General features: G+C 38.6%; 1 protein-coding gene, 1 long non-coding RNA gene and 1 pseudogene across 3 annotated transcripts; all 3 read right to left on the minus strand.

Annotated features, from left to right (window-relative positions):
- LOC141349143 (uncharacterized) overlaps positions 1-20,639 on the minus strand; it is a 26,849-nt pseudogene extending 6,210 nt beyond the window's left edge.
- LOC141349189 (uncharacterized) lies at positions 14,753-19,895 on the minus strand. The gene is made up of 3 exons (XM_073858142.1): positions 19,772-19,895; positions 19,226-19,291; positions 14,753-16,158 (listed from the first exon to the last, which is right to left on the minus strand). Exons 1-3 carry the CDS (start codon positions 19,893-19,895, stop codon positions 14,924-14,926), a joined length of 1,425 nt encoding a protein of 474 aa, XP_073714243.1. The 3' UTR covers positions 14,753-14,923.
- Positions 20,640-22,313: 1,674 nt separating the features above from the next.
- LOC129440872 (uncharacterized) lies at positions 22,314-26,356 on the minus strand. Of its 2 annotated transcripts, XR_012359660.1 has the most exons (5): positions 24,720-26,356; positions 24,460-24,632; positions 24,308-24,359; positions 23,833-24,225; positions 22,315-23,729 (listed from the first exon to the last, which is right to left on the minus strand). It is a non-coding gene; the product is annotated as an uncharacterized lncRNA (long non-coding RNA). The 2 variants fall into 2 exon arrangements; XR_012359659.1 differs by having other exon boundaries at positions 22,314-23,729; positions 23,833-24,359.
- Between the last annotated feature and the right edge of the window lie 776 nt (positions 26,357-27,132).

Genomic DNA, 27,132 nt, shown 5'->3' on the forward strand with positions numbered 1-27,132 from the left:
AATCCACTTGCACTTGTTAATTCTGACATCATGCAGCCCTTCCGTTCACCCAACCAATTTGGACAATTTCCTGAACAAGGATGCACCCCAATCTTTGATACAGCATCATGTATTTTACTTTACTTTGAGAAATCTGTAACCAGATATTCATCATTTCCCAGGTAGGCAATATTCTCATTTGATTATATTTGTTTCTTCGTATTTGATTTGGAATGTAAATTGGCTTCTGAATTATGTTTTCCCACCTGGTTAATAAATTGTTATGTTATTTTATTCTGTGCTGCTCGAAAAATGTTGACACTGCAAGTAATATCATTGTATCCGTAGTTACCATAAGGACTAAAATCAGGCTAGGATCGGCCCAATCCCAGTTAGATAGTGAATAATACAACAACTAAGGATTTGAGAGATACGACTAGCAATTGGCGTTAGTTGAAGTGTATTTAGAAGCGTGAAGGCTAACAATGTGTTTCTGTCTAGAGTAACATTTCTGATTACTCTAAATAGGGTCAGCCTCAACCTCTGTTTATTTCAATGTTATTCTATTCATTAACTTAGATTAGGAATAATTATTGTAATAATTAAGTGCCACCTATAACGGGACTAAATAAAATATATTTAAAGGAGCGGTGAATCAAATACCCAGTTTTAACTGGATAATTTGTCATGTAAGAGGTCATCATACTTAAATGAACATCCTGCAAGTTTCAGAACTGAAAACGTCCATGCTACTGAAATATAACAGTTTTTGGCACCAAGCCAGTATTACGACCGAGTAGAATTGAAGCACCTCCCCAAAGCCAAATACAATAACCACTTTTGTAGCCCCGTCCACAGCTTCACGTGACAAACGTGTGTCTCAACAATCAGTAAACATGTCTTTAAAGATTGCCAAATGTAACCAAAATGACTTTTAAATACATTTTTTCGGAGAGACTTTTATTTTGACGCGGTGATCTGGTATGATAGAGTAACCATGGAAGCGGAGTTTCAGTTTTCGGTCGTGGATGAACCATCTATGGGAAGAACACAGACGCTGTATAACCTTAACTCGGAGGCTCTGAACATAACACTAGGAATGCGTGGTTAAAGGTTGTTTTTAAAGAAATTCCAGCTCGCGTGGGGAGTGTTTGTTTACTTTGTGTACCACGGATTCATTTGTAAAGAAGTCGATGCTGGATTTGCAGAGAGACTGTGATTAAAAGCACCACTAATATTGGATCTGACAAAAATGACACAGCAGTATACACAGTAAGTAAAACATTTAACTTTAAGTTACTGCGTTTCACTATTGCTTTGTTAAAAGAGATCGCTTGATATGTCCTGTTGCAACATCCGTGTCTAAACACACATGTTTGACTGTTTTAATTTACTTAAAACGTTACACGATTAATAAAGGTACAACCCTTAACAATACGATTGTAATTTAACAATAGAAATATACAAAGTTAGTGATAAGGAAGGACTTATCAGCCGCAATTTAGATTATGATGCCCACTTACTGTGTTGTATATGGTAATTTAGGCAAGTTCAAAAAGCTTTTTTATCATATAACTGTGGTAAGTAACATTACGTGTATGTAAGTGCAACCTCACAAGCACAATAGAAATATACAAAGTTATTGATAAGGATTTATCAGCCGCAGATTAGATTCTGATGTGCGCTTACTGTGTTGTATACGGTAATTTAGTCACGTCGAGTTTAAAGTTTTGTTTCTACTTTACGTATTGTCATTTATGTGTATCATCTTTAGTGCCCAGAATCTTTTGTGGCTCAAACATATTTGTGTTCGGCTGCTATTTTTACACATTAATGGTTTTTAAAACATTTCCCCACATGTAATGACGGGGAATAAAGCTGTATAGCAGTGGGCGTTTACGTCTAGGTGTTCAATGCAGCCCGCGCCTTCAAACGAACCATTTCTCCAGACAGCCACTTATCCATGTTACAAAATAGCCTATTACTTATTGCTTTTGATGTTTTTGAATGTAAAAACCACACGAACCTCATAAGTTGACATCAGACAACACAATAAAATCGACAAATTCACCGCCCCTTTAAAGTCGACCCCGCAGAGAGCGGCCGCTTAAGCATATAGTCCAACCTCTGGCAGCGACCAATACTGATCCACTTATGACCGTTGACCAGTATATTAATTATGAGGCAAGTACTAGGATCATGTGCGACTGTGAGAACCGAATGAACGAGTGCAATACCAGAGTTTATTCAGAATAAACAAACATCCATCCAAATTCTTTAAGTCTTAAAAGTAATAATCAATCCGATTTGTAATATAATGTAAACGATATCTTTATCTTTTTGGAGTCAGATAAATGAACCTAAATCACGTAACGCCAAAACATCATCTGCAAATTGCCGGAAAAGACAGAACACTCAAGAATCCTTTACCATGCCGTTGGTTACCGCCATTGGGCCAACAGGATGGATGGGTGACATGTCTACCCCCTTACAAAGCCATAGGGAATTATCAAAAAAAAATCATGCTATTATACACTCGTATCATGAAGCAAAACTACAAAAAAACAGATCACAATTTTAATATCCAGAGATGAAAAAATCAGAGATGACCAGAAATGGACTCATCATGGTCATGGATTATCAGGGTTTATACAGAAATCCTTGAGTTAAATTTACTACTTTTTACTACCTTTTTTACTACCTTCAGAATTTTTTTTAAAACCATCACGACACTGAATTGCAAGTGTTAATCAGCGACCTTTCTATTATTTACACAGATTTTGACATATATAACATACAAAAAAGAATTAAAGTGAGAAAAATTCTTTTGACTGAAATATTTTTCAGGCCAAGTCATATTCCTTTACCTAACACATTATGTAGGCGAGACCAATAGCATTTTAAGGGGAGATTTTTTTGCCATAAATTCCATATTGAAGTCTCATGTGGCATATAGCTAGCTGTAGTTTGCAGGGCATTTCAGATTAAGGCGAAACAGCTAAATAACTCACTATACTGTATAAAAAGAAAACATGAATATCACCACCTTTAATGAATCTTTTATTAATTATTTATTAATTGTAAATGTATTAATTTTAGCATTTACTAATAATTTTTAATCAAAGTTGAAACTGTTAACATTAGTGAATGCACCATGAACCACCGTCAATTACTGTAATGACATAAACAATAATTAATTAATGATTATATACTCTATATTTTTCATTGTTTGTTTATGTTATATAATGCATTTACTAATGTGAACAAATACAACTTTTTCATATCATATTATTCAGTACACATAAACAAATAATCCAGGGTCTGTTCTGTTGACACAACAGCTTACAGTCACAGCTCTAATACAGTATGTATAAATATAAACCCTGAACGAGCAACTCGAGTCAAACTCGTGTAAAATTCGCACAGGATGTCTGTAACCATAGTGACAGTTGTAAATTGAATGACTTTACCTTTATCAACAAATTATTATGTTACAATAGAGGCAGCGCTGATGTGCTAGTTTGTGCACAATGTTTCTGCTGTTTACTTTCTCTTAAGACCTAAATGGTCGTGTTTATATGAGGATATTTGCAAAGACGGGATTTTTGAGGCATATGTGTTATTTAAGGCCAATAAAGCGGCAAAAATACTTACAACACAAGCTCAATGAGAAACGAATGCGCGGTGTGGGATTTGATTTTGTTTTATTAATCGTGCTGTTTATAATCTTAATTTATGTGTATTGTTACAACAATGATTTCTGCGCTGAGTACAAGAAAGTTGTCTGTGTGGTTTCGTTTGGGGGAGAAACAGGATTAGCTGAGGAATTTATATCTGGAAATTGTCAAAGATAAGAGAGAGACAACCATGTATTAACCAATGCTTTAATATTCATAGGATAAAATATGCAATATATTTCTTACTTAATCAGTATTAATCAGTGAATAATTGATGTAATAAATATAAGATGTTGTCTTTGATAAATGTGTATTAACCAATGAAATGAAGGTTGCATACAGAATAATCTAATGGGGGGATGGCAGCTCAACTTGGAAGAACAGAATCTCCTGCGCTTGTTCTTTGTGTGTGTGTTTTCTTCCCTAACAGATGTTTTTTTGAATAATGATTAAAGTGTTTTGCTTAGAAGTAGTATTGCAGTAAAAGATTTAATATGTGTTTATCTATCTAAAGAAGTTAATGTGTGCCTTATTCATATAACCAATTTTACGAATAATGAAATTATGTCATGATATTGAAATGTGTTCTACATAATAATCACTTTTATCTTACAGTTTGTTTTTTATGAATAAATGAATGTTTTATTAATGATTTGTTTTTAAGAAAGCATTGTAAAATGCTATGTGAAGTCAATCATATGTAAAGTGGAAAAGTACTGGTGGGAGAAGGGACAAACTGCAGGACTCTCAAAGTTGGGGGAGAGCAGTTGTTTTTTCCTTTGTCTGTGTGTTTATCTTTGCCTATAGGCTTAAATTGGGTGTGGTGAGGGAGTCAGATTCACGAGGAAAAGCAGCCTTTGTGGGAGGAGATTCTAAGAAGAAGATCGACGTCACATACTTTATAAATAACTGTTTTCCCCAAATGCTGGCTGTTAGTCGATTGCCTATTGTGGCCTTGAGACTGCCCAGTGCACTGTAAAACTTTTTCATATCTGATCAATAAATAGTTTAATTTTAATACCGTGCCTTTCCTCTAATTATGAACATGCAAATGGACACTTTAAAGTCCAACAACTGGTGACCCCTGACGTTTTGTGGAGGGAAAGGAGAGAGTGAGCGGAAGGAGGGTTTCACATTGAAGAAACCAGAGTAAGCGAGGATTCCCTTTCAACACAAAAAGAGCGCTCTATTAAAATAAGGTAAGCAGAAGCCTGTTTTATCAAATTCTGCTAATTGGATATACCAAATTACTTGTGTTGATAAGGAGATCCGAACTGAATTACAAATTTATATTTTTATAAATTGATCAGAGTGAAAAACTTTTAATCTAATTGATTACAGTATTAAATTTAAGGGTTGAGAAACCTTTGGGTGAAAGGCCCAGGAATAATCTAATTGATTACAGTATTAAATTTATGGGTTGAGAAACCTTTAGGTGAAAGGCCTAGGAATAATCTAATTGATTACAGTATTAAATTTAAGGGTTGAGAAACCTTTAGGTGAAAGGCCTAGGAATAATCTAATTGATTACAGTATTAAATTTAAGGGTTGAGAAACCTTTGGGTGAAAGGCCCAGGAATAATCTCATTGATTACAGTATTAAATTTAAGGGTTGAGAAACCTTTAGGTGGAAGGCCTAGGAATCATCTAATTGAGTACAGTATTAAATTAAGGGTGTGGAAACCTTTGGGTGGAAGGCCCAGGAAATTCCATTGTGTGCTTGGTTCTGCAGTTACATTTGGGTATATTTCATTTTGACATTATATAAATAGAGGAATTGTATTTACAGTTGTATAAAGAATGGTTGAATTTCAGAAAGAGTGTGATGAGTATGGGTGTTCACCAGTGTATGTACAATGGCAAAAAATTATTAAATTAATGATGGCCCAAACTGATCCTAAAGATGTTAAGAAAAGACAAAAAGAGGTTGCATTAGCGTGGAACACGTTGAGAGAAGAAAACTGTTGGGAGGCAGAGGAGAAAAAGAGAGTTCCTCTCACGCCTATTATTTTTGCCATGGAACATAGACTGGTAAACAAAATTAAGATTGTAAAAGCAGAAGGAAAAAAGTGGTTTGGTAAAGGGCCAAATGTGACAAACTTAGAGAAAGAGTTGAGAATTTGGACGAGATTAGCTCTGGTTGCTGCTGCCATGCAGGCTATTAAATCAAATAAAAAAGGGGAAGTTGACAGTGGTGCTGCTGCAAAGCAAAAGGAAGTTAAAAAAGGAAACAGTCAGCCAGACTCAAGTGTGACACCTATGGCTCCTCCTCCAGCTCCACCCCCGGTGAAATCGATCTATCCCTCCTTGCCCACACCTCCTCCTTATGAGGAAGCCAAAGCCCCAATGCAACAGCCTGTTTTTCAAATCAATAGCGGTCATGTAGATGTAGAGGATAGTGAAGAACTAAAAGAAATAAAACATGAACTGTACAAACTAACACAAACTGTTATGAAACAGGGAGAGTTTATGACTTCTCCTAGAAAGTCTATGGTTGTTGAAAAACCTATTGATTTACTGCAACCATATTCACCAAAGACACCAGTGATACACCCGCCCAGTGGTGGTGATGTAAATGTTGCACATGGAGCATGTGGGGGCCCTGAGGGTGACACACTTGTTGGTCTTGGCCAAGAGAATGAGGAAAAGGAAGAGTTAGATAACCGTTCTGAAGCCAGTGAACAGAATGAACACGGCACACACTCTAAAGCACCGAGTGTTCGTAGTCACGCTTCAGAAACATCAGCAGAATTAAGACATAGCAAAGAACATAAAAGAATGGAAGGGATGAAAAGAGAAGTTAAGCAACTAAGGAAAATAGTGTTAGAGCATGACCGTAATAAGCACAGCTTAATACATTCAAAAGAACCCCTGAGAGTCTCTATGCAAGGTGAAATGTTTCTTGAGAGGTCAGGCACCAGATCAGGCTTAAACTACCACCCACTTTCTGATCACGAGTCACAGGGCCAACTAAATGTAGAGAGACCAGACACAGGAAGCGAGCGGAAACATCAAGTTCATCAGTGGGTAGCATCTCAATCACTGAAGAGTAAGTTATTAAACATAGAGCCAGCACCACTTCCAACAGCCACCTCACAACTTTTCGGAGAACCAGACCAAGATAAGGTAGATGGTACACAATTTCCCATAGTGGTGCACAAAGGAACTAAAAAATATCAACCATGGACACATAGTGATCTTACTGCTATAATGAGTAAACTACCACCAATCACTAGTGGTGGAGGGAGATGGTTAAATAAATTAATTACAATGAGTCATGGTGTAGCTCTGGCCGTGGGTGATATCAGATGTCTGTTAGGGCAAATTTTAAGTAAAGCTCAAGTACAAGATTTTGAAGAAAATGCCAATTTGACATTGACAGACAACGAAGCATTGTATAGTACGGTGAGTACAGACATCGGTAAGGCGCTTAGGGCCCAGTTTCCCACTCCACCAACAGTGTACCAAAATATCAAATTCAAAATTAAACCAGATGAGACAGGAGCAGCTTATTATTTCAGATGTAATGCTGAATGGGAACAATTAACAGAAGAAAATGGGTTAAATAACCCAGTCACCAGGGACATATTCAGGTCAGCTGTAATGGCAGGTGCACCAGCTGGAGTCAAACACACCATGGAAAATAATCCAGACATCCCATCAGCTTCTAATGAACTATGGGAGAGACATTTGATATTTTACATAGAAAAGGCCTTAGATAAATCTAATAAAGAGTTGGCTGAGGTTGATAAATTGAAAAATGAACTACTTAAATTACAATTGGAGCAAGCAAAACAGGCCACTAACAAAAAGAAACAAATGCCACAACAAGCCCAACCACCCACCACTTCAGGTCACCCCAATGAGCAGAGACCTAACCAGTATCCAAACCAGTATGGCCCACCAGATCCATATACAGGCCCACCATATTCAGGGAATCCCTGGGGAGGGTATCAACAGTATAGAGAGGCTCCCAGAGGTAGGGGTAGCGTAAACAGAGGAGGATACGGCGGCCCTGGAGGTAGTACATGTTATGTGTGCGGACAAAAAGGTCATTGGGCCCGTAGATGCCCTCAAGCTGGGCCACAGCCCCAATATTCCGGTGTAAGGTATCCACTTAACGCACCAAATGCAAGGGGATGGGGTCCCAATAGAGGAGGTGGCGGGCGTGGAAATGGTGGTTTTGCCAGGGGACCACCAGCGCCACACAACTCATCATCACCTGATTTAATGGCGCCTGTGCACCCATCATGGGGTCAGGGTGATGGTGCAGAGGAATGACGGGGCACACAGAGAACCACTATGAGGGGAATGGCTGAGCCCCTCATAGACGTAGTGGTAAATGATAGACCACTAAAAGCTCTTGTGGATACTGGGGCTACATACTCCACTGTAATAAGAGGCACCATACAGTCAAAAGATCTGAGTAATAAAACAGTGAGTGTGATGGGTTTCTCTGGTGAAATTGAAAAGTGGCCATTAACTAAACATTTACCAACAACAATTGCTAATCAATCTGTCTCGCATTCATTTCTGTACTCCTCCAATGCACCCATTCCTTTACTGGGCAGAGACTTGCTAATTAAATTAGGGGCCAGCATACTATGCTCACCAGATGGGGTCATAGTCGGATTTCCTGATGGGAATACCATAAATTGTTCATTGGGGTCAACAGAGACAGGAAATCAATGGATGTTGGTGGGGGGAAAGTATAAAGAGTCAGTTGACATTTATTGGGCAGAACTAGAGACAGATTGGGAAGAGGAGATGTCCAGTAATAGTGTAGTGACCCTTTACAACACATATAAGCCATGGATACAAGACATAGCTTTATTTCTACCACCCATAGATCCATTACATTGTACTATGTTTTATGACAGGTTTGATAACAAACCTATGAGGAACTTTTTCAGACGAGTGAGGGAACCAAGTGGAGGTTGGTGGGTGATGGCATATTTGTGTGCCAACAGGGTGTGGCTGCCACAATAATCTTATCAGAAAAACAAAAAGAATGGTATAAAATGTCTGACACAGCTGCACCTCACATTTCACTGGCATTGCATCTTAATCATGAGGCTAGAGAGCTAGGCAGTATGGTTAAGAAACTTCTGACAATTACTGATTGGCAGAAAACACACATCACAGGGGTATGGCATTCACATAGCCATGATGTGTATTGGATCAAACAACAAACTGAGGATGTCGCAATTTTAAAACATGAGCAGCTGGCCAGAAGTCATGATAGAGAAAAACAAAAACGGTGAGGGCACAGAACAAATGATTGAAAGCATGCCACATGACCTATGGTCACAAGGCCCCACAGATGTGGGTTTTTGTAACATTACCCCAGTCTCATTCAAACTATCCACCTCAGAGCCAGTATGGGTTCCTCAATATAGAAATAAGCCAGATGCAGAGGAAGGGGTGAGGGCTACAGTAGAAGGTTTATTGTGTAAACAAGTTTTAACTCCAACATTTTCTGAATGGAACACACCAATTTTCCCTGTACCAACACCCAGCTCAAACAAGTACAGGTTAGTACATGATCTCAGGGCTATAAACACCTTGATGGTGACAGGAACACTGAATGTACCAAACCCATATGTGGCCCTGTCCAATTTGTTGCCTGAACATCAATGGTTCACATGCATTGATTTGGCTAATGCCTTTTTCTGCATACCCATTGCTGATGAATGTAAACCATGTTTTGCTTTCACCTATAGGGGGCGCCAATACCTATAATCGTTTGCCCCAGGGGTTTGTTCTGTCCCCAGGAATTTTTAATCAGGTGTTGCAACAAGAACTGACCAAATGTGTACTACCTGAAGGATGTGTATTGATTATGTATGTTGATGACCTCTTATTAGCAGCCACGTCCATGGAAACGTGCATGAAAGCTACCAAATTGGTTTTGAAACAGCTACACATCAGGTTTCAAGGTGAGCAGGGAAAAATTGCAAGTTTGCAGACCATGTGTAACCTTTATGGGCAGAATGGTAACAGCGCAGGGTTCAACATTAACCCCACAACAGAGACAGAGCATCATTTCTCACCCAAGGCCAGAAACTGTTAAAGATATGTTATCATTTCTAGGCCTCACGGGTTTCAGCAGACAGTATATACCAATGTATGTGTCTGCTACTGCACCTTTAAGGGAGTTAGTGAGAGAGCAGGGCATGAAAAACCTGAAAGCAGAGTTACTGTGGACCCCAGAGGCAGAGCTGGCCTTCATTTCACTAAAAGCACAACTATCACAGGCAGCCCATTTGAATTGTGCAGACTACGCCAAGCCGTTCATCTTATCTGAAACACAAAACAGTGCACACGGGGTGTTATACCAGAAGTCGCCAGGTGGTAGGAAGGTTTTGATGTACAGTAGTGTTTTATTGGACCCCATTGAACAAAGACAGCCAGCATGCGCACGCTACGCAGCAGGACTTGCGAAATTGATAACAAAAACATCACACATTGTCATGGGCCATGCACTTACAGTACTAACCACACACTCTGTGATGTCATTTGTAAATTCAACTGCTTTCACTTTCTCTCCTCTCAGGCAGCGGAAGTTAGCAAAGATTTTGGCAAGCCCCAACATTACGTATGTGCATGAGGGAGTTAACATGGCAGATCTAATCACTGAGGGTGAGCCACATGATTGCATACCATTGACTGAAAAAGCAAACAAATTGAGAGATGGTTTGTTCGCGGTACCACTGACAACTCCCCCACCGGTAATCACGTTATTTATGGATGGCTTTGTTTTAGAGCATCAGATGGTACGCAAAAGGCAGGTTTTGCAGTTGTTGAACAGGTTGAAAATGATTTTGTAACAAGACTGAGTGGTAGGTTGAACGGTAAACAGTCAGCACAGAGAGCTGAAATAATAGCTGTTATCAAAGCCTTGCACTACACTGGTGAAGAGAGGGTGATTTTTTATAGTGACTATGCATATGTGATTGGTGCAGTATATATGGAACTGCCATATGGCAGATAGGTGGGTTTGAAACCAGGAAAGGCCGGCCTATAATAAATGTTAGCGAAGCCTGACACATAATACAGGCTGTGAAGGTACCTAATGAAGTGGTTGTTGTCAACTGCCTAATAAACCACTTATATCCCCAACCATGGTTTCCCAAGACAAAGTTAGATCTGACAAACTGACAAACACGCACTGGAATTGACATATAGTTTCGGGGCTGCTTATCACCCCAATGCCAGAGCAAAGCTGAAATAATAAACCTGACTTTGACATTAAAACTTGACTTGACAACATCTGTGCACAGACAAAAATAACATGGCTTGAGGTATTACCTATTGCATTAATGTCTATTCGCTCTTCTGTTAACAGGATTTCTGGTTTCACATCCGTTGAATTGCTTACAGATCGACAGTCTCCAGGCCCACGGAACGTCTTGGTGTAGGATCCAATCCTGCCACTAACTAATGATGTTTATTTCTAGAAAACTAACTGCTATGATTAAACATTTTTCCTGCCAGGCTACACGACACCGGGACAAAGACTAAGCTGTTACAAATGATGATTGAGTGAAAGTGAAGGTGTTCAGACGGTGCTGGGCCGAACCGAGACGGTCTCTCACAGAAACCGGTGTGGACCTGAGGACTCAGGTCCAAGAGAGGGAGAGTGTTGAAAGTGAAAGTGAATCAGCTAGAATACAGAGAGAACAAACAGGAAGTGAAACATCAGTGGTAACACTCACACAACACCAACAACAATTTCAAAAGACAATCTGTAAAATTGTGCATAAAAAGGTGACATTTTTTCCTAGCCCAGCAACAGAACCTTTAGCACACTGCACAGATTGTTCCTACGGAGCAGGTATAGCCGTACAATTCAAAGCGAAGTACGGTACACAAAAGGTTGTAAGACAGAACAAACACACAGGTGAATGTGCAGTTACCCATGAGGACGACGGCAGATTGATTTTTCATTTAATAACAAAACAAAACTGTACTGATTTACCAACATATGAGAATTTTACCAACAGCTGGGGTGTGGGTTAGATAAATTGGACTTCCATAAGGTGGTGGGAATCCTGACAGAAGTGTTCAGGGACCTGAACATCACAATTACTGTTTATTTATTATAACCTGGGTAGCTACATATCATATTGACCTTTGAATTTCTTAAGTTTCTTATATAATCTTACATTTCAATGTTTCCTTTTGAATCTAATTTTTAAGTTTCTTATACAATTCTACAGTATTAATTTTACATTTCATTTTTTTTTTTGAATTTATGATTGTTTTTTGAGTATTTGCCAATAGGCATAAGTGTATTTTTCCACAGAGATGAAGCTATATGGAGATTGGAAGGTTCTGTGGGCCCTAGGGGTTATGACTGCAATTATAATTACCATAATATTTAGCATAAACAATGAAGGTAATCTGAAAATTGACAAAAGGTCCAAAACTACATCACAAGATTAGTGTGTAAAGAGATATGGGGGAATTGAATTAAATTACACAAAAAATTTAACGACGTCATACACCTTTGATTTATGCAGTATGATAGACTGTGGAGGGCAATAGTAACCTCCATAGTAGTGTACATTGGTGTATTAGTGGCTATCCTGGTGACCTGTGGATGTTGTTGTATTCCCTGTCTTAGATCCCTGTGCAACAGATTAATAGTGTCAGCAATAGAGAAAAAAGAGAACAATCAGCCCCATATAGCATGCCCCTATTAGGCCTAAAGAACCTGGATGAGGAGGAAGTAGAAAATGTGTGACCTCTTTCAGAGGTCAAGAGAGGGAATTGTGGGATTTGATTTTGTTTTATTAATCGTGCTGCTTATAATCTTAATTTATGTGTATTGTTACAACAATGATTTCTGCGCTGAGTACAAGAAAGTTGTCTGTGTGGTTTCGTTTGGGGGAGAAACAGGATTAGCTGAGGAATTTATATCTGGAAATTGTCAAAGATAAGAGAGAGACAACCATGTATTAACCAATGCTTTAATATTCATAAGATAAAATATGCAATATATTTCTTACTTAATCAGTATTAATCAGTGAATAATTGATGTAATAAATATAAGATGTTGTCTTTGATAAATGTGTATTAACCAATGAAATGAAGGTTGCATACAGAATAATCTAATGGGGGGATGGCAGCTCAACTTGGAAGAACAGAATCTCCTGCGCTTGTTCTTTGTGTGTGTGTTTTCTTCCCTAACAGATGTTTTTTTGAATAATGATTAAAGTGTTTTGCTTAGAAGTAGTATTGCAGTAAAAGATGTAATATGTGTTTATCTATCTAAAGAAGTTAATGTGTGCCTTATTCATATAACCAATTTTACGAATAATGAAATTATGTCATGATATTGAAAAGTGTTCTACATAATAATCACTTTTATCTTACAGTTTGTTTTTTATGAATAAATGAATGTTTTATTAATGATTTGTTTTTAAGAAAGCATTATAAAAAGCTATGTGAAGTCAATCATATGTAAAGTGGAAAAGTACTGGTGGGAGAAGTAACAAACTGCAGGACTCTCAAAGTTGGGGGAGAGCAGTTGTTTTTTCCTTTGTCTGTGTGTTTATCTTTGCCTATAGGCTGAAATAGGGTGTGGTGAGGGAGTCAGATTCACGAGGAAAAGCAGCCTTTGTGGGTGGAGATTCTAAGAAGAAGATCGACGTCACATACTTTATAAATAACTGTTTTCCCAAATGCTGGGTGTGAGTCGATTGCCTATTGTGGCCTTGAGACTGCCCAGCGCTGTAAAACTTTTTCATATCTGATCAATAAATAGTTTAATTTTAATACCGTGCCTTTCCTCTAATTATGAACATGCAAATGGACACTTTAAAGTCCAACAGCGGCTAGCGTGCTCCTCTGACACAGAAACAGCGGACGCACTGTTGTTTGTGTTTGAATGGCTTAAAATCACTTGTTAAACTGCTGTGCTTAAATATATGTACAAATGTTACGTTTTTGTGACCACACGCAAATGCAACTGCAAGAACCGACAGGTGGATGACATCAAAGTCGCGCGAGAGCATTTCGGAAGCAGTCTCCTCTTATGATTCCTCGTCAATCGCTCTCAAGGGATTTGGATGTCATCTGCCTTTTGGTTGTTGTGGCGCCACATGAAGTTTACCCACGAGTTAAACAAATCCGTTGTACCAGCCACTGGCTATATCAGCATAGCATTAAAAAGCGTGCCGCGGATGATCAGTAACGTGAGAAATCATTGATTTACCCCCAAAATACAGGACCCCTTACGTTAGTCATACTGTGCAAAGACACGCAATTACCTGTTTGGTTTTCTTAGCCCACGAACTGAAAGGCTTGCCAATCTTCATCATTTCGCTAAGCCTTTTACAACTTTATCGATCTTCAAAACATCGGAGCCTTCCTGCATTATAAGTTTGACCATGCTAGCTGAAACTTTTACCTCAGATTAACGTGATACAGTCAGAAAACCCGGAGTGGATCCGGTCCGTAGTGATTACAGAACGCTTACTGCGGAGAGAGGAACGTGATTTGGCTCCACTCCAGGCTTTGATCACACCCCAGAGACGAAAGATCTTTGATTATTTGCCCAAATATGCGGGTGATTTGAACTAATTTCCAGGCATCATAACATTACAAAAGGCAATCGAAAATTTACTACCTCGTCAGATGACGCTTACTACTTTTTACTACTTTTTACTGGCCTTAATTTGGCATAATTTAATTTACTACCTTTTACAACCCCGCGGAAACCCTGATTATTTTTACATATTAAAATATTGCTGTCAGTGATTCCATGAACCTGGTGACTGCAGTGTACACTGTGAGTTTATAAAATTCACTTACGTAAATGTGTGATATGAATAAATAGTGCTCAATAACAGTAGAAATAATACCGTCTATTGAACTGAGTGAAGGCTTGGACCCGGAAACAGTATTCTTTACTTAAACAGGAACGTTTTCCATGTTTAAGTGCCATAAGTGGGTCCCCAGTGCCTCCACCAACCCAGAAAACGTGAGAAAGATCAACCCAGTAACTTTTGGCAAACCATTCTCTACAAGCATGTGAAAAAAAATCATACTCAGAAAAAAAGGGAAAAAACAGCAGGCAGGAGATGAAGTGATGTTAAATAAAATGAAGATGGTTTATTAAAATATTCTTAATTGTGATCTTGATCGTTACATAAATAGCAGCAGATCTAGAAGGTGTTATTATACTAAACACAGACAGTGCAGTTTCACAACATTCTCATTACGTTAATAAAAACCTTGAGAAGGAGACCATTGAAGATTCATTTCAGTTTCTCTCCAGTGTGAACTCTCTCATGGGCTTTTAAGGAAACGGAATGAGCAAACGTCTTGTCACAATGTGAACATTTGTAAGGTTTTTCACCTGTATGAGTTCTCTGATGCATTACTAACTGCACACGCTGCACAAAACTCCTCCCACAAACACTACAGTGATAAGGTTTCTCTCCGGTGTGAATTCTCTCATGGGCTTTAAGGTGAGTTAAATGAGTAAACGATTTCTCACACTGAGAGCATTTGTAAGGTTTTTCACCTGTATGAATTCTCTGGTGACCCACTAAATGGTCATGTCGATTAAAACTCTTCCCACAAACACTACAGCGATGAGGTTTCTCTCCAGTGTGAATTTTTTCATGGGCTTTTAAAGAACTAAGAACAGTGAAGCTCCTTCCACACTGTGAGCAGACGTAAAGTTTCTCTCCATTGTGAATTCTCTGATGGGCTTTTAAGTTAGTTAAACGAGTAAACGATTTCTCACACTGAGAGCATTTGTAAGGTTTTTCACCTGTATGAGTTTTCTGGTGTAACAGTAATTTGTGACGGAGAATAAAACTCTTCCCACAAACACAGTGATAAGGTTTCTTTTTAGTGTGAATTCTCTCATGACATATAAGATTAGATTTCTGACAGAAATGTTTATCACAGTGTGAACATTGATAGATTTTCTCTTTAGAGTGAATATTCTGGTGTCTTTTTAATGTACCTGAATCCCTAAAGGCTTTGTCACATTCACTACACTGATACGGTCTCTCATTGGTGTGTTTAAACACATGTTTCTTCAAATTGTTTTTATGTCTGAATCTCATCTCACAGTGAGGACACTCGTATGTTTTTTCTCCTGTGTGAATTCTCTGATGAATATAAAGATTTTGTTTGGTGGTGAAGTAATTTCCACATTCAGTGCAGCAGAAAGGCTTTTCACCACTGTGTAACTTCATGTGATCTTCCAGCTGAGATAAGAAGACAAAATTCATCCCACACTGCTCACAGTGAAACTGCTGCTGCTTCTTCTCTTCGTGATCTTTTGAATGATGAAGTTTCTTCTCTTGTAAGGTAGTAAAGCTGAGTTTCTGTTCTGTGTGTTTTCTCTCATGTGTGTCTAAATGTCTCTGTGAGCTGAATGTCTTTCCACAGGTGATGCAGGAAAGAGTTTGTGCTGTCAGTCGATCTTCTGATGTTGAGGACGTTTCTCCCTCGGAACATGATTCACTCTTCACATCTGAAAGAAACATGATACAATTAAAACAGCTGAGAGGATTAATAGTCTACCCCCGTCCAGCTCCAGGGTGAAGAAACGCATTATCCTTCCTGTGTGTTAAAATGCAATATTTTACAGTGCAACTAGGGCTACAACAACTAATTGATAAAATCTATTTAAAAAAACAATATTGAAATTCATTATCGATCAGTTGATCTGTGACGTTACATACTCCCGCTGGGGGGAAAGAGTTGACACTAAGGGCTGCATGATTAATCGAAAAAAGAATCACCATCTTGATTCAAACATAAATGCAATCTTCTTTCTAAATGATGGCGATTTACTTGAATATACAGTATTTCCCTGTTTCAGATGCTGCATTCACGTGTTCACGTATTTACATTACAATCAGTGCTTTAAGTGGGCCGGAACGCCCTTCACAATGTACACTTATTCGTCCCACCGAGAGCAGAGACTACATTACCCATACACCCTTGAGCTTGTGTTTGTGTGTGAAACGCGCAACCATAGCTGCTCGGTTAAAATGAAAATACAATGAACACTTAATATGCCCTCATTGTTTTAGACTCTCAGTAGTAAAAGAACAAGGTCAGAATCAGAGGACTCGCTGGCTGACATCCCACCACGCCAGAATGATATCGCTGCAGGTCAGACGCAAGCTTTTTCCAATACCCTTTTGTAGGTACGTGACAATTTACGCCAGGGCTTTTCAAATCTTACCCTGGAGGGCCAGAGCACTGCATAGTTTTGCTCCAACCCTGATCAAACACACCTGAGCAAGCTAATCAAGGTCTTCATGATCACTAGACAATCAGAGGTGGGTAAGTTTGATTAGGGTTGGACCTAAACTATGCAGTGCTCCAGCCCTCCAGGGTAAGATTTTAATAGCCCTGATCTATGCTATCGCGGCTGTCAGTTTGGTTCCCCTCTACGCAACTTTCCTTAGGCGATGTGCAGAGTAAAAACATTCTTGAAATTGTAATATACATTTAGTTTAATTGCTAAACTACAAGTGAACGAACTTTCAATGAATTTGAACGACGCGCACAGTTTTACCACCCGCAAAATGGAAAACAATGGGAAAAAATAAAGTGATGACTTTCTAGTTTCAAATGGCCAGTATTTTGTTATTCTTGAACCCATAGACATGGTATTGGTGTCATATTAAAGTTTTCACATATCTACCTTTTGCACATTTTATTTATGTTCAATACAATAGCTATTTCTAGCTCAAGCAAATCCACAAAATTATATAAGGATTTATTATTTTTTACAAGGTCGTCTGTTGACTGCTGAATATAAAACCCCTTCAAATATAGGAGTTGAGTCAGCAAAAAAAAAAAAAAAAATAGAGTACCATTTACATTATAACGATAACTATAAAAAAATAGTTTTGAAAATCGTTTTATATTAAAGTCAAAAGCAGAGTTCACACCACAACTACAACAAAAAAGATACAACGAACAATATCGTTGGGATCACTTTCTGAGCGATTTTTTTTTATGAACGATAAACCATCCCCTGCTGAAAAAACCAGCATACCAGCAAATGTTGTGTTTTGGTGCTGGTTTGCTAGTGAACACCAGCTAAACCAGCATCAAACCAGCATTAGCACCAGCTAAACCAGCATTAGCACCAGCATCCCATGCTGGTCATACCAGCATATGTTTTGTTTTGGTGCTGGTATGCTGGTGACCACCAGCTAAACCAGCATAATTCCCATGCTGGTTTGATGCTGGTTTTTACAGCAGGGGATCGACAGCCAATCAAATCCATTTGAACTTCAAGTGCACGTGAAATGACAGTGGTAAAGCTCAATGTGGAGGTCTTTAACATAAAATTGCCTAAGGTATCCAGTAGGGATGTAACGGTATTATAAATTTCGTGGTATTGCGGTAGAAGATTTTCCCGGTACCACCGTGGTCACATGAACGGTAAAACGTAAGGTCTTCCGGGCAACACGTGTAGTTTTTTTCCGGTCAAGTAAAGGGAGTGGAGGGACGCGGGAACTACAATTCCCATAATCCCATGCGTGCTACTCTGACGCCTCTCTACAAGCGGAGCGGCAATGGCGGAAGCAAAAGAAACACGGATTTTAAATCTGATGTGTCGAAAAAATTCGCGTTCGCTGTGACAAGAAATGAGGAAGGACAAAATGTGATGGACATTCAAAAAACGAGTGCGTAAATCCGTGAATGAGCAGAGTGTGTATGCCGTTTCTCAATTAGAAGGTTGCAGCCTCCTTAGGTCGCATATGCAGGCTGCATCCGTCATTAAACGCCTGGTGTATTATAGTTAACTGAGTATTACATTCGCAAGTCATAAGCGTGTTACAATAATATACGATTAAATAAGAATAATAGTCAACATGAAAAATGTTAATATTTTGAAATAAGACAGTCTTCATTACGTATGCAGCCTACAAATGCGACCCTTGGAGGCTGCAGACTTCCGATTGGGAAACGCGCCCCTGTATTAAGTGAGCTGACCTCAGCTCTAAGTCCAGCTACAATAAGTAAGCATTTTTCATTTTTTACTGGGTTGTTTTTGTTTTCAGGAATTGTCCCATCTTAAAACCCATCATCTTTTCTTGATTCTACAATCACAACCGTTGCTTTCATTAGCATTAATATTAATAATAATAAAAACTAGGTCAATTGAGGGAGTCACTCAATTCTTAAAACCTGACTGATTGGGAGTTGTTTAAAGTCGACAAACTAAAATGAAACTTTTTTTGTCCTTTTTATGAAAATTGTAAACACTTCACTACACTTTGTACATTGTAATGTTCAGTCTTGTTTAATAAACACTTATGGGAGTTTTTCCAAGTCTTCATTTGTTTTTTTTCTTCCTGCAAATGGTTCAATAATTACCGTACCGTGGGCATCATACCGGAAAAAAACTACCGTACCGTGAATTTTTGATACCGTTACATCCCTAGTATCCAGTGCAGATGCAGTTGCTTTGAAATTCACTACGTAATGTTTTTTTCCTACCACACTGACTATGCCAAAAGGTAAGATATTAACTTAGATTACATAAACTAGATTACACTGTTTAGACTTACACAAAACGCAGCGTGAGGGACATCTGCTGGTTACCCGCGTTGTAAATGCAACAAGAACAGCATAATTACATATTCAGTTACATGTAAACAATTGCAACAGTTTTTATTACAAGAAATATCCAATAAAAGTTAATGTCATTAAAGGCAAGTAGCGAATTAGCATAAAGTTATCGCTATAATTGGGACGCTAATATAGTTATCGTTAATTATATTTATCCTTATAATGAATGGCCCTTAATTCGTTGAAGTTGAGGGAAAACATATTAAAATATTGAAAACAAAACCCTATTAGATTACATTTGGGCACACATATTGTACAATAAATTTTATAAGTAGAGGGTGGTGGGGGCCTACATACATTTTTTAGGGGGGCCTGAATACTCTAGCTACGGCCCTGGGGTATAATAGGTATTCAAGATATCCTAAACTCCTTTCAGATTTAAGTCCTTTTTTTAGGTCTTTTTGTTGTGAGTTTTTGACTGAAATGACACTTAAAAAAGTATAAATTATTAATACATAAATACAACAATAATTAAGGAGACATACCTGATGAAATTAAATCATCTGCATGATTGTCTTCATCTTTATCGGTGTGATCTTCCTCTTTTGTGGGTTCTGTTTTAATCTTCATCATCAGGTTCCTGCAGTCGATCAGTTTGACTGAACACATCTTCAGTCTGGTCAGCAGGATCTGCTGCTGTTCTCCAGCGTTACAGACAGAATCCAGAGACTCTGTGGAGGTTTGATCAGTAGATTCCTCATCCTGTAAGCCCTGATTACTGTCACACACAGTGTCCTGAGCGTCTGTGGGCTTTGACTCAGTATAACAGAGTAAAGTGAGACTGAGCTCTGAGTCCTGTGTGTGTCTGGATTTCTCTTCAGAGAGTTTAGAGTCCAGCAGTGGCTGTGGTGTGCGGCTCTGATCTCTGCTCATCCACACTGAATCCAGACATCCATCAGTCACATACACTGAAGATTCACAACAAACCACATCCTGACAACACAACACAAACACACTCAGTGTAAAATTATAAATAATTTAATGTTGTCAAACAGACAGAGTGATTCATGTAAAAGATGTTTAAGCTGTACAAACCTCTCTCTTCACTCCTTCATCTCCTCTTGACCTCAGCTTTGTCTCCAGTAACGCCACCTCTTTCTTCAGCTGAGAGATTTCTGTGATGAAATCATCAATATCCAGCATGGACAGATCAGTTCCTACTGATTTACAGCACATCTCATCTGTCATCATTAACATCTCAACACTAAAATACACAGAGACAAGACTCTGTTTACACTCAATAAAACACTAAAGAAGAGAGAAAACACTGATACACAAACACATCACACGCTAGTTCTTTCTTTCTTTAGTGGGTTTATCGGCGGACTAAAGAGCTGCAGAGCGCCTCCTGCTGTACTGGAGAGTGAAGACGCTCAACACTTCATTCATCTGTCAAGGGGCTTATTTCGCGATACCTGCCTGTATTATCCCGCTTTCCAGAATAAATTTAGGGAAACATAAGGGGATGTTCTAAGGTATGTTTTTGGTTAGCCAGAAAATATTTTTCTACGAAAATAGAACGTTATTTTTAGTTTAATGTTCCCCTAAGGTTAACCTAACTTTCGTTTAGAGCCAAACGAATATGCCATGAAATATTGCTGTTTCATGCACTAATGGAAAAACGATTATTTAAGCTCTAAATAAATATAAAAAGCCCCAAACTATTGTCAATTATTCTTTATTCATTTCTTGTGTCATGTATAATGCTTTAGTAAGTACACACAATCAGGTCAATAAAGTACATTTCAATTGAATTGTAATAAAGACAAAAGAATGATAATTAGAGGCAGGGCGATTCCAGGATTTTATAAATGGGGGGACCAAGAACCAGTCGGGGGGGGGGGGGGGGGTCAGAAAATTCAAATGAAAATAAATACTGGTTTAGAAAATATTAAGCATGGTTCCCAAAATCTTGCAATGCCACTTTCTCTAATATAGATGGTATTATTTTTTTGTATTTTGCATGGATTAGACAACACAGTTCTGTTCCAGAATAGTTCACTTTAAATAAATTGCCATAATTTACTCATCGTTAAGTTATTTCAAACCTGTATGAGTTTTTCTTCTGCTGAACACAAATAAAATATTTTGAAGAATCTTAGTAGCCAGAAAGTTGATGAACCCCATTGCCATTGACTGCCATGTTATTTTGTTCCTACATATGAAGTCAATGGGATCTATCAACCGATTTTGGTTACCAACATTCTTAACTCTTTTCTTTTTTTGTGTTCAGCATAAGAAAGAAACTCATACAGGTTTGAAACAAGTTTAGGTATATGACCATTTAACCATTTAAATGAAGTGAACTATTCTTTTAAGTATCTAAATTACAAAAAGTTGCATGTAGCTGGTATTAGTTAACGTTCTGACATATCAGGACCGTTTGGGAAAATATTACTTAAAAATCAGTTTTTCTACTCTGTCTGATCTGACTTTCATTGTTTATTATATTGTATTTTAACACAACTGAATGCAATTTTTACATAATATCTGTTTTGTTGTCAGACACAAAGAAAGAGTTTAAAATAGTGACTTAACACGACCCAATAACACCTTGTGTTTAATCCAACCAGCTGCTACTTTATACTGCTAAATACTGATTTAAATGCGACATTGTCTGATAAAATCATCATACATTTACATTGAAGAGCTGATACGAAGTGATTTGGGATTACCTGCGTGTCTCATGCAGTGCAGAGCTTTACTGATGCTCTTCTCTTGTTGTGTTTATGAGCGCTTTTAATTTTAAATGCGAGTGATAGTTTTATTTTAGAAAGCGCAGACAATTCAGCGCAAATTCAAAAATATTAGGCGCGCGCGCATACTGTGTGTGTGTGTGTGGGGGGGGGCAATACTAAAATTTCGTTAAGTCATGATACTTGATCAACCATCTTCTCTTTTAATAACATCTGTTGACTGTTAACGTTTACGCAAAAAAAAAACAGGGGCCTATTGCACAAAACTAGGATAAAGGATTAAGCCGGGATATCTTGGTGATCCTGGCTCAATTGATCCGTGATCCGGTTGCACTAAAGCTGGAAGGGGGCAGGAGGATATGTTATGGTATGAATTACCACGGAGATCTCTTCTGTGGAGCTAGCCTGCTCCGGACCAGGCTAAATTCCAGGATCTATATTTAATCTCATCCCTTATGTCAGTCAGCAGTCACCACAAACGGAAACCTATAGTTATTTCACTGCCCAATATACATTGTTATCACATATAACTAGACCCACTGTCATTTTTTAAATGTTTGTGATCATTAATTTCAATAATTTTGGATAAATTATGATTTTTAGATGATGTTGCTATCATTAGATAATTTACAGTTTCCAAAAGACTATAAGGCTATATATAAAATGATAGAACATTAGGGCCACATAGAGAAAAAAACATACAGAGAATGAAGTCGTAATATTGTAACTTGTTGTTTTAGAGGAGGACAGTTGTTACAATAACAGTTTGTGGGGCATTTCGTGGAATTGTACTTTTTTTATTATGGTTTCACAAACAAGGACATACTTAATCTTTTGGCACATCAGCATCAAATTGTTATAAGTATCAGGACTGTAAAAACAATATGCATCTTTCCACAGAAAGAACCAGCCTCAAATGTAAGACTTTCTCCTTTCCTCGGTGTGGCCCTTATACTCTTTCGTATAAAATACCCATTCCATTTAAATATAAAAGCACAAAGTGTAACATTATGTTTCTTTATTGAATAAGGACAAAACAAAGCAGGTAAACCATCAGCTCTTTTCGAAACTGAAGTCACACAGGGACTCTACAAGACGGAAAGCACAGAATCAAAGCATATTATACAACAAAATGATAAATACACATTCAAAGGTCTGTATATAACACACCCTGCATGTCTGCACACTGAAATAAATGCAGGACAAATCCATACACATTAACTGAACAGACAATTTCAGACAACCGAAAACAAGACAATTAATGGATGCAGTAGCCTCCCTGCAAGCTTGTATTACAAACAGTATACACACAGTATACAGCACAAACATCAAAAGAAGCCAAATCAATAAAAAAAAAAAATTTGAAAGCACACATACTAACTAAAATAATTCAACACAGATTGGTCCCTCAGCAGCCGACTACTGTTGTCATCAGGGAAGATTTCCGGATTGTCCCAGTCCATGGCTGGCGGCACTCTGGGGGCCCTCTCCTTCCTCAGGCAGGCCACATTGTGGAGGACACCACAAGCCACAGTAATGTCACATGCCCTCACAGGGCTGACCCTTAATTTGTGAAGGCAGTGAAAGCGTGCCTTCAGGAGGCCAAAAGTCATTTCAACTCTGGCCCTGGTCCTGGCATGGGCATACTTGTAAGCCTGCTGTGCTTCCTGGGGGTCTGGGAAAGGTGTCAGGAAAAAAAGCTGGCAGCCATACCCCCTGTCTCCCAGCAATACACCAGAGAATTCACCTGTCAACAAAAAATCTCATCATTACTACCTCATAAACACAGTGATATTCTTGACACAAGCATTATGTAAAAAGTGGTTATTAATAGGGGTTGTGTGGCTCACCTTGTGATAGGCGCTGATAGATTTCAGAGGTCTGAAGGATTCTGGAGTCATGGACTGAGCCAGCCCATTTTGCCAGTGTTCAATGGAAAAAAATCAAAAAGTTATGTTCACCTGAACATTAATGCTGTGAAAAGATTTCATATTTACAAAATCTGCCTCATGGGCACCTGAGGGGGCTTTTATCCTTATGTGTCTGCAGTCCAGTGCACCAATGACACTGGGTCCTGTAAAAGAAATGAGATTTTGTGATGGCTCCAAATTATGACTCCTCACCATTGTAGACTGAATAGTACTTTCACAAGTTTGACATGATACATCATGCCTTCTGGAATCCAGAGAGATGGTCTCCTCGTCATCATCGCTGTTATGTGCTGATGAAATGGGGCCTTGACCCTATGACATTTAATCGGATTCATATTGAAGCTAGTAGACAAGACATGCCAGGCCTATAGTATGCCTTTGATGGAGTACTCACTGGATCAGCATCGTCTGGTGCTCGTGCTGGTGGCTTTAATAGTAACACAGTGCTGCCAGACAACGCAAGGCAATAGGCAAACCAAAGTTAGACATTTCAAATAGATTCAATATGAATGTGATTGTGTCCCATGTAGAGATGGAAGAACATACCTTGTTTGAAGCGGGTGGCATCTTGTGAGGGACCTATGCTTGTCTCTTTTCCCCCAGGGATCCCCTTCAACAGGCCTGCCTTTATCTAGCTCCAAAGCTGGCCTCTGCTGGGATGAGGTCAGCTTTTGATGACCCACTACCCGTGCCTTGTCTCTGGGTATTCTTTTTCACTGCTAAAACAGTACAGACAATGTGTAAGCAGGCACATTCTGGGTACAATCTATGCTTGTGCATTATTAAGTATTAGTCAGGGCCCTTACCATTCTGCAGAATGTTATTGTATTTGACCTGCTGCCATATCAGTTTGGCCCAGTAATCTACATCACACACACACCACACACAAAAAGAGAGACTTTCTTTATCACACAAGAACATTTAATGGACTCACACTGCAAAAAATCACTTACTTTGTATTTTTGTCTAGTTTTCAGTAAAAATATAAAAAAAAATCTTAAATTAAGATGCATTTTCTTGATTAGCAAAATGACCTAGGAAAATAAGCAAAAAAATCAGCCAATGGAATAAGAAAAATTGTTTTGAATTGTTTATGAAAAAGTATTTGAAGAAAACTTTTAATACATCTTAATTTAAGAAATTTTTGATATTTTACTGAAAACAAGACAAAAACACGAAGAAAGTCATTTTTTTTTTTTGCAGTGCAATGAGCAAGTGACCTTGGGTCCTTTGAAAGGCACTTTATAAATAAAATTGATTATTATTATAGCTCATCTATTTATTCAATTCAATTTTATTTATAAAGTGCTTTTCACAATTGTTTCATTGTTTCAAAGCAGCTTTACATTAATAAAAGCAGAAAAAAAGAAAAAGAAAAAAAAACGGTGGACAACATAAGAAGCAGAGTACATAATGAGCGTAGTAATAATGTAAGGCTTTCATAATAATTTATTGAAGCCTTATCCAGTGTGATGGAGTTACTTTACACAATTTCACTCATATTTGCAGTCCATTTCAATAAAAAAGTCAACTGTTTTATAATCAGAGTACAATTGCGTTTTTGGAGATGTGAATAAAATATTTTAATTGTAATAGTGATGTTTCAGCGGAGCGGTAATTGTGCACTACTTACGCATTCAGGCAGTCTGCAATACTTTGCCACGCTTTTTCTGCTTTATCAATGTGGCGGTGTTGCCTTTCTTCTTAATTATGTCTTTTACCTCCTCGTATGGATTTGTGCCTCAGACGGGCCGTGTGTCTCAATTCGTTCCCTAGCTCCCGAGGTCGTGAATCAGTATATCGTGTACACAGGTTCGGGCACTGGTAAGGACCCTAGCTCACTTCACATTGGGACGATGTTCACTTATTTTTCTGTCACGGCTGCTTAAGCGCGTTGTAATCACTCACAGCTGTTACTCATCAACAACCGGCAAAACCAACATCTTTCTGACTTAATTTTAAAAACAGTACATTGTGAAAAATGCTGTCATTATTCTCTTACATATCTGTGCATAAAATTGGAGGCATATAATTACATTTTAAATGTAATAAATATATTTACAATTTTAAATAAATATTATTCTTTTAAATATTGAGTAGATTGTGGTCCCTTACTGTGTAGCAATGTGTGTTTATATTTACAACTAAAACAAATGTTTGTCTTTATAAAAGTTCTGTAACATTTCATAAAGTTTATTGAGTTGGATCACGTGATGTTCGGTTGGCGAGCTTCAGAAAAGGTCACGTCACTCACGTGATTTCCGGTTAGGGAACATAGGGATCATCGATGCTCACTGGTTTTTGCGTTGCATTGTGGGAATTTTTAGGGAACGAACGTTCCAGTGCACTGAACGGATTTTGCGATTGAGACAGCCCTTAAAATGGCCGACTCCCTGATCAGTGCCCTGACTACTGAACAAGGGAGCTGATTGAGACACACGGGGGGAAAAGAACGCAGCTAGTTGCCATGGTGAATCGGTGAATCTGCGGGGTCTATTTGAGTGATCCGTGAGCGCGCACCTATCCAGGATTGGTTTCACCTGGCTTAATGAATCCGTGTCTGTTCATCCTGGCTTGGTCTTTGTGCAACCAATTAAGCCTGGACACACTTGTTTTGGCTTCACTGAGCTCAGCTCAGTCATTTATCCTGGATATCTTTTTTGTATTATTAAATGTACATTTTTAAGTGATTTTTGCCTTTATTTGATAGATAGTAATTACAGAGATGACAGGAAAGTAGGGTGAAGAGAGGGGTATGGGATTGGCAAAGGACCTCGAGCCGGGATTCGAACTCGGGTCGCCAGAAGTGCGTCTGCACCATGTGTCGGAGCACCGTCCACTACACCAGCGACTCCGACTATCCTGGATATCTTAATTGTACTTTTGTGCAACAGGCCCAAGGACACGGAGGAACCCAGGTGGAAAACAACGGCAACTTTTAATTCCTTCACAGTGTCATGTAAAGGGCGATTTATAGTCGTGCGTACGTTCTACGGCGTAGGCTATCCGTAGCCTGTGCGTAGCCTGACGCGCACCTCGCAAATTTTTTACAGCGCATCAGTTCTACGCGGACCGCAAGCGCTGTGATTGGTCCACCAGAACCCCTCCCATCAGGTAAAAAAACTGCGTCATAGGTATTTCCGTTTGCGACGGTAAAAACAAAGAATGGCCAAGTTGAGGAGTGATTTAACTCAAACTGCAACAAAAGTCGCTGTTTAT

This window comes from Misgurnus anguillicaudatus, chromosome 20 (assembly GCF_027580225.2).
Source record: "Misgurnus anguillicaudatus chromosome 20, ASM2758022v2, whole genome shotgun sequence".
Classification (NCBI taxonomy): domain Eukaryota; kingdom Metazoa; phylum Chordata; class Actinopteri; order Cypriniformes; family Cobitidae; genus Misgurnus; species Misgurnus anguillicaudatus.

Bases quoted from the DNA above. Each gene is read 5' to 3' on its own strand.
- LOC141349189 (XM_073858142.1), bottom strand. From the start codon at position 19,895: ATGTGTTCAGTCAAACTGATCGACTGCAGGAACCTGATGATGAAGATT. The intron at 19,292-19,771 runs GTATGTCTCCTT...ACTGAATATGTA, and splicing joins AGATGATTTAATTTCATCAG to ATTATGCTGTTCTTGTTGCA. The intron at 16,159-19,225 runs GTAAGTCTAAAC...TGTTTCTTTCAG, and splicing joins TCCCTCACGCTGCGTTTTGT to ATGTGAAGAGTGAATCATGT.